This window comes from Nannospalax galili, unplaced genomic scaffold (assembly GCF_000622305.1).
Source record: "Nannospalax galili isolate Female #2095 unplaced genomic scaffold, S.galili_v1.0 scaffold1688, whole genome shotgun sequence".
Classification (NCBI taxonomy): domain Eukaryota; kingdom Metazoa; phylum Chordata; class Mammalia; order Rodentia; family Spalacidae; genus Nannospalax; species Nannospalax galili.
In genome coordinates, this window is record NW_008358621.1 from 905,769 (window position 1) to 914,353 (window position 8,585).

An 8,585-nucleotide genomic window follows, 5' to 3' on the forward strand; every position below is an offset into this window, starting at 1 on the left:
TATATATATATATATATGTGTGTGTGTGTGTGTGTGTGTGTGTGTGTGTACACATGTTGAGTGTGTATGTAGGTACGTAGGTGTACATACATGTGTATGTACAGATGCACACACCTGTGCACCCGCAGAGAGACCAGAGGAAGACTTCAGGCCTGCTTTATCACCTTGTTTTTTTAGACAGAGTCTCTCACTAAACCTAGAGTCAAGATGCCAAGCCAGCTCCTCCAGCAATCTCCTGTCTCTGGCTCCCACAGCACTGGGGTAACAGGCACATGCAACCAAGCCCACGTGGGTGCTGGGAGTTTGAACTCACTTCCTCATACTGGCACAGCAAGCACATTACCCACTGAGCCATCTCCTCAGCCCCCCCAACCCACACCTTTTTTTAAGATTAGGTCTCACTAACTAACTCAGGCTGGCCTCAAATTCTCAGTGACACTCCTGCCTCAGCCTTCCAAGTACTAGATTACAGGAATGTACCACCAGGCCCTCAACAGGAAGAGTTCTTTGAAGAAATAACTGAAAATTTCTCTGTTACAGAAGTGAGAGGGATGAATAAGGACCTTGAAAGGGAGAGAAGAGGAGAGAGAGGAGCTGGGAAGGACTAGGGGAAACAACTGGCTCTAAACTGTGACAATCCCTGGAGCTTTAAAGAACAGCAAGGCAGTGGACAGGAAGAGATGCCTCAGCAGCTAAGAGCGCTGGCTGCTCTTGTCAAGAACCCAGGTTCAGTTCCTAGCACCCACATGGTGGCTAACAACCATCCATAAATCCAGTTCCAAGGGATCCAGTGCCCTCTTCTGGCCTCTGTGGGCATTGCACACACATGGTGCACTTACATGAATGTAGGCAACACACATGCACATAAAATAAAAATAAGTGAAAGAATTTTAAAAAGAGCAGCAAGGTACAGACTGTATGTATGTGGCTGATGCAAGTCTCTGGTCCTCTGATCCCTGTAAAACCTGCAACAACTTCATAGTAGAGGGTGGGCTTTGTGAGGTCTGGAAAACTCAGAGGACATCCAGTCAAAAGCAAGGGGCACACAGTGCAAGACAATGGGAAAATCTATACACCTGGCCTGGGGTCTCAGTGAGCAGAGGGGAAGACACACCAGCCTACCCCCAGCCCTCCTGCCCGGAGAGGCTGCAGGGGGAACTGGAGCACTCTCTGTCTCAGAGGACCTCCTTCCAGCACGTTTCACCGGACTCTCCCAGGAAAGACTCTCTTGAAGTTTGGCTAATTTTCAAAATAGCTTTGTTTAAACTCTGAGAAAGACTTCAGGTTCTATGCATCTGGGGCAGGGGTTACCTGGCAGCCTCTTTCACATCCCTTTAAGTAGACCCTGAGTCCCCATGGCAACCGCAGAGCACCCTCACCTGCCAGGGATAGATCTCTTTCGTGAGGCAGCTTTTGGCGTTACAGCTCAGGAGTCTGTGCAGGGCGTGGGCCACAGCATAGACCGCAGAGTACACACTGTAGACCACGCGCTCTCCGGACAGCACCAGCGTGTTGCTAAATGACTCTGTGGCGTTCAGGCAGGCATCGCAGTCCTGGTTACAGGTGGCCCGCAGGTTGGTCCTGTTGGGTGTGGGAGGCCCACCTCCCGCGTGGCGCACGCGGAAGTCACTGAAGCCGGGTATGGACATCTGCTGGATGGTGATGCCCAGGAAGGTGCCCGTGTGGCGCAGCTCCGTGAAGTTGTGCAGAACTGGGTCAATGGCCCAAGACTCAGAGGCTATCCACACGATCCCCGTGAAGTTCCTGGCCAGCACCTCTTGGAAGAAGTTATGCAGGACCAGCTCCGGGGAGAACACCACCACCACGCGCGCCGAGGTCCCCCACAGCTTGTCCAGGATGGTGTTCAGGTGCTGGCGCTCCGCAGGTGTCAAGACCTGGCTGGCTTCCGGCATGGGTAACACCTCCTGGAAGGCGATACAGATGTCCCGGGTGTTGATCACCCGCTGGCTCAACAGCTGGCTGTTCTCTCGGCCGTAGTCATCGTTGCTCACCAGCACCACTATCCAGTTCCAGCGGAAATGGAGCATTAACTGCACCATGGCCTCGATGTGGTGGGTGGCGCTGGGCACCGTGCGCAGCATGGCAGGGAAGCGCAGCTTGTTCCGAAGCTTGTCAGAGATGGCGCTGTAGGTGACCTGAAGAAGGAGGGAGACTCACTGAAGCCCACCTCTTGGGGGTCGGGGCTTGACATCACTCTGGTGACATTAGGGAGAGCACATACTGGTGATGGCTAATTTTGTCAATTGGACACACTTGGGAATAGGGAAGCTCAAGTGAGGATTTCTTTCATCAGAGCCGGGGAAACATTGCTGATTGGTGTAGGAGGACCCCACCCCCTGTGGGAGGTGCCACCCCTACACAAGTGTGCCTGAGCTGTGTAAAGAAAGCTGACCATGAGCCTGGGAGCAAGCCAGTAAGCAGCTGTGCTGGACAGCTTTAGTGTCAACTTGACACACCTGGGTTGAGGGAGCCTCAACTGGGGAACCCCCTTCATTGGACTGGCCTATGGCCATGTTCATGGGGCACCTTCTTGATTGTTGAGTGATGTGGGAGGGTCCAGCCCACTGTGGGTGGTGCCACCCCTGGGCAGGTGGGCCTGTGTTGCATAAGAAACCAGGCTGAGCAGAGAGGGGCCAGGGGAGCAAGCCAGAAAGCAGCATTCCTCCATGACCTGAGCTCCAGCTCCTGCCTCCAGGTTCCTGCCCTGAGTTCCTACCTTGGACTCCTGGATGAAATGTGACCAGGGAGATGTAAGCTAAATAAACCCTTTCCTCCCCAAGTTGGTATTGGTCAGAGGGTTTTGTCACAGCAACAGAGAGAGAAACTAGGACAGCAGCACTCCTTTGTGGTGTCTCCTTCAATTCCTGCCTTGGCTCCTGCTCTGGCTCTTGAGGATGAGCTGTAACCTGTAAGATGAAATAACCCTTTCCTTCCCAAGTTGGTTTTGGTCAGCATCTTATCACGGCAACAGAAAGCAAATTAGAACACAAACCGAGAGTCATGCCCCCACGCTGTGTTCACACTATCATCATCATGATCACCATAGTAACTTGTGAGAGCCTACTAGACACCACAACCCGGTTAGGTGACCCACATCAGTCTCCTTATCGCCTGGTGACCCTGACTGAGAACCTACCGTGTGTCCTGAGCATCGTGCTTTCCTCCTTGCATCAGCATCCCAGACTCATCTTCAACCACATGCCTTCGTTGCTCTCCTTAGCCCCATACTCGGTCCCCTTCCCAGCTCACTGGTTGCCTCGTCTCCTTTCCTGGTTCTTTCCCTTTGTTGAGAATTCACAGCCTCAGAGCATCCATGGGTGCATCCTCCCAGCCTCTATTCTCTTCCACCCCGCCTCCTTCCTTACTAATCCCACCGAGCCTCTTATACAAATGAAATTTCCAGACCAGCAACCCCATCATCGAACCTTGGTCCCAACCTCGCTCCTGAATCTCAGGCTTGGATTTGCAAATGTCGAAACCTGTCTCAAGCCTGTCTCAAGCATGACCTTTCTGGCACTGGACTCGGGCCCTCTCTGAGCTTCTGCCTTCCCACCTGTCCACAAAGAATCTGTCCCTTCCGGTCCTCAAACCAAAAGCTTCGGCAGCATCCTTGACCTTCTGCCCCCCACCACACACCACACCCTCATCAGCCAATCCTTTCAGATCTCTCCTGAGGGGGCCCAACCTGCCACCTACCTCTCCACTCCATCCCAGTCACCACCACCCTGGCCTCTAACTTCTTCCCCTCCTACTTTCCCCCAGGCTCTGGCTCAACTCTTTCTGTTCTGTAAACCCATCAGGCACCTCCTGGATCACACCTGCCATCCTTCTTCCTAAGTGTTCTTCTAGATGCCTGCATAGCTCCTTCAGGCCCTTGAGTCTTTGTCCAGGGGTCAGTGAGCCCACCTGATCATCCTGCTGTAAATTCCAGTTCCCTCTACCCTGTCTCAGTCTCCACCGGAAATATGCCTGCCCCTCTCCTGATGCCTGCCCCTCCCCTGCTCTACTTTGCCTTTTTAAAAATTATTTTTATTTTATGTGTATAAGTGTATTGCCTGAATGTACATAAGTGCATCTGGGTCACGCAATGCCCGCAGAGGTCAAAAGAGGGCCTCGGATATCCTGAAATGAGTTATGGACAGTTGTTAGCTGCCATGTGGGTGCTGGGAATTGAACCCGGGTCCTCTGCAAGAGCAGTCAGTGCTCTTAGCTGCTGAGCCATCTCTCCAGCCCCTCTGCTTTGCATTTTATCTACCATACTTCTCACTGTCTAACCTTCACATCATTCATTTATTTATGATGACAGGTTCCATGCCAGCAGGGACTGTGCTTGGTTCCCAGCTGTTTCCCCAGTACCTACAATTATCCCCGACACACAGTAGGTGCTCGGTAAATACTTGTAACATGAATAAAAGGATGAACTCAGTCCTGCACATAAAAGCATTAACACTTGGGGCTGGAGAGATGGCTCCGTGGTTAGCAGCACTGTCTGCTCTTACAGAGGATCTGGGTTCAGTTCCCAACACCCCTACGGTGGCTAACAACCATCAGTAACTCAAGTTCCAGGGGATCAGACACCCTCTTCTGACCTCCATGGGCATTGTGTGACACAGGTGCACTTACAGACAAAACACACATACACATAAATAAATTTTTTAAAAAGTAGTAACACATATTAGCTGGGTGTGGTGGTGCACGCCTTTAATCCCAGCACTCCAGAGGCAGAGGCAGGTGGATCTCTGTGAGTTCAAGGCCAGCCTGGTCTATATAATGAGTTCCAGGACAGCTGGGGCTAGAGAGACCCTGTCTCAAAAAGACTTTAAAAAAAAAAGTACTAACACATATTGAGTACCTACTGTGTGCCTGGCCCTGTGCTCAGTGCCTTACAGATAAGAACTGAAGCAGCAGTTCCCATGGCTATCCCAGGCTACTGTGAGCCACAAGTGCTCACTAATGAATACACTACACCCCTGCTGGCCCAGGCACTTGCATCCATGATGCTGGAGATAGATTAATAGTCATCAGAGACTGGTGAGAAGATGACTCAGAGGGTAATGGGACTTGCTGCCAAGCCTGACGACCTGAGTTTGATCTCTGGGACCCACATGGTAGAAGGTGAGAACCAATTCCAGCAAGTTGTTTTCTGATCTCTGTATTCATGGCATGTGTGCATGCTCGTCCTAATAAATTAAAATGTAATAAAAAGCTTTAAATGTAAGAGCAGTCAGACTAGTAACACTTTTAAAATTCTTTGTGTGTGCACATGTGTGTATGGGTGCGTGTGTATGTCTGTGTGGTCGACATTGGGTGTCTTCCTCAATTGCTTTCCACCGTTTTTTTGTTTTGTTTTGTTTTTTTTGAGACAGGGCCTCCCTGTAGCCCCAGCTGTCCTGGAACTCACTATGTAGACCAGGCTGACCTTGAACTCACAGAGGTCCGCCTTTCTCTGCCTCCCAAGTGCTGGGATTAAAGGTATGTGTCACCACGCCTGGCAACATACAGTAACTTTTTTTCCCCCCCACCTCATTTTCTGAGACAGAGTCTCTTACTGAGCCTAACGCTCCCCAGTTCAACTGAACTGACTGACCAGTGAGCTCCAGGGATCCTCCTGCCTCCACCCCACTTCCCTCAGTGCTGGGATTACAATGTGGGCTGCTATGTCTGTCTTTTTACATGGTCTGGGGATCCAAACGTAGGTCCCCATGTTTGCATGACCAGCATTTGACTGAGCCATCCCCCAGCCCCTAATAGCCCTTTCTGAGGGCCTATTCTGAATCAGGCCCTGTGCTAGTCAACTGCTAGCTAATCTGCATGCCCTGAGTTCTCGTTCCTGTGTAAGATGTTTATCTGGTAATAACAGCACTGTGGATCACATTCTGTGTGCTGGAAACTCTTACAGGTTGCCCACCTCAACACGTGACAGTCCTGGAATGGAGAGCTCATTGGCCCACTTCAGAGATAGGGAAACTAAGGCTCAGAAGGATGAAGAGTTGTCACAGGCTTACTAACAGGTCTGTCTGTCTCCAAGCCTAGGTTGCCGTCTGTCTCTTCTCACGTTCCTACCATGGTCAACGGGGAAGGGCTCTGACCCTCTGGACAGTTACCCTTCTGCCTCTCCCAGCCCCATCACCTGTGGAACGAGGAAAAGGGAGAGGAAGTTGGACACAGTGATGGTGGACTCGGAGTTGTCAGGACCGATGACGGCCACCACTTGGGGCACATATTGGCTGTAGTCTTTGAGGATGGGCAGGAAGTCGTCATTCTGTGCCAGGAAGTAGAGCCCGGGCTGGACATTGTTGGAGAGGTAGCACACGTCCACTATCTCATAGCCCAGCCGCACGCCTGGCAGCAGGCTGCTATGGTTGTTGATCTCCTCCACGGCAAAGCGCATGGCCTGCATGAGGTTGTAGCCCAGCACCTTCATGTCGAACCTGCAGGGCCACACACTGTGAGGGGCAGGTCCACAGCAAGGAGAAGGAATAAGACAGACCACAGCTCTCTTCCCTGCACCACTACCACTTGCCAAGGAGCTACTCCAGAAGATTCTGGCATTTTTACCACATCCTTGCCACCATAGCACATCTCTAAGGTCACCACTTCCTCCTGTGACCACCACTATACTGTGATCTCTGTGGCCACACCATGATCCCTTTGATAACTACCATTGTCCGCCCATGACCACCCACACCCATGGGACCTCCCCCATCATTACCATCTCCGCTGTCAGTGTCATCTCCCACCATCTCTGTCACCAAAACTGCCAACACTGTCACTTCATCTCTATGACCATCATTACGAACAATAACAACACCATCACCACCAGTACTCCATCATGACCATGACACTGCCATCACCACCACCACCATCACCATCACTATCATCATCACTACTACAATCACTACCACTATCACCATCACCATCAACATCAACACCAATGACACCATCAACACCACCACCACTATCACCATCATCACTATCACCATCATCCCACTACCAATCACCATCACTATCATCACTACCACAATCACCATCAACACTATTGACACCATCACCACCACCACCACCACCATCAGCACCCACCACTATCAGCATCATCACCACCATCACCACCATCACCACCCACCACTATCACCATCACCACCACTGCCATCATCACTACCGCCACCATAACTACCACCATCACCATCACCGCCACCACCATCATCACCATCAGGACCACTGTACCATCGTCACCATTAACACCATTATCACCACTACCATCACCATTACCAACATTACTGCCATGACCACCATCCTCACTAACATAGTCAACACCATCACCACCACTATACCATTACCACCACTATCACCGCTGCCATCATCATTGCTATCATCACCACCTCAGCCATCACTACCACCATCTCCATCATTACTACCACCACCACTATCACCACCACCATCACTATCACCACCACCACTGTCCACCATGGCCAAACACCATTACCATCATCACTATACTGCCATTGCTATCACCATCTCCATCACCACCATTACCAGCATCACCCTCTCTGCTGCCACCACCACTGTTCCCCATTTTTACTATCATCAGTATTGCCCTATCAGTGTTAGCACCATATTTCTGCCATCAGCACCGTCATCACCATAGACCTCATCATTATCACAGACATCAGAAAGCCCAATACCACCATACTTGGTGCCATCTCTGGCACATACATTCCAGTCTCACACCCACTGAGCAACGTTATCTAAATGAATTCTCACAGTCAACCTTTAGTCAGTCTTTCTTCTCTCCCTCCTTTTCTCATCTCCCAGAACGTTCCACCTTCTGGCAAAGATTAGGATGGTTCCAGTGTCCACCCAATCTTCAATGGGTGCTGTCACCTCAAAGGACTCACAGAGGGGGGAAGAAGGAAGTCCCTCCTGGAAGCACAGCTCCAACCTCAGCCCTTGGAAATTACAAAACTCCCTTCCAGTCTGAGAGCCCGCTACCAAAACACCACATTTTGTCTGACAAAAACACAGCACCCGGCAACGAGGTTTTGACACAGTCTCACTGGGAGCCCCCATTTGCCAAAATGTCCAAAAGTTTTGACAGTATCTAAGACCCTCTGAGCTCAAACATCCAGTAAGTCTTTTCAGAAATGTGACATAGGGATGATGCAGGTCTCAGGGTTATAGAACAAAACTGCCTAAAAATTTATTAACACAGATCATGGGGAAGGACAGGATTGGGGACCAGAAGGCTAGATCTAGGATTGAGGGTTGGCAGTGAATGAGAAAGTGTGTTCTGGGCTCTGGCCTCCTAAAACTCCCCAGTCCTGGTTCCTGCCCCCACCCCCTGCCCACCAGTTGTAGCTTCGCACGGGGACTCACTCATTGCACTTGGGCACCTGCAGGTAGTCTAGGTGGGCAACATTCTTCACATTGGCATGGAGGCTAAAGAGGCCACCCAAGAGGTAGTTCCCAGCCAGGTGGAAGTCTGAGTTCTCTGCCAGTTCAGCTGGCTTAGTAAAGATCTGCAGTAGGAAGAGCAGTAGGCACAGTGTTCTTGCCTGGGTCCCCAT

General features: G+C 51.0%; 1 protein-coding gene across 1 annotated transcript in view; it reads right to left on the reverse strand.

Moving 5' to 3' along the window:
* The window catches only part of Tas1r2 (taste 1 receptor member 2), a 24,702-nt gene extending 16,117 nt beyond the window's left edge, over positions 1-8,585 (reverse strand). Inside the window, exons 1-3 of the mRNA XM_008821812.2 lie at positions 8,395-8,585; positions 6,152-6,452; positions 1,380-2,156 (exon numbers count right to left, since the gene is read on the reverse strand). Coding sequence (XP_008820034.1) covers positions 1,380-2,156; positions 6,152-6,452; positions 8,395-8,585 — 1,269 coding nt within the window. The remainder of the gene's footprint in view (positions 1-1,379; positions 2,157-6,151; positions 6,453-8,394) is intronic.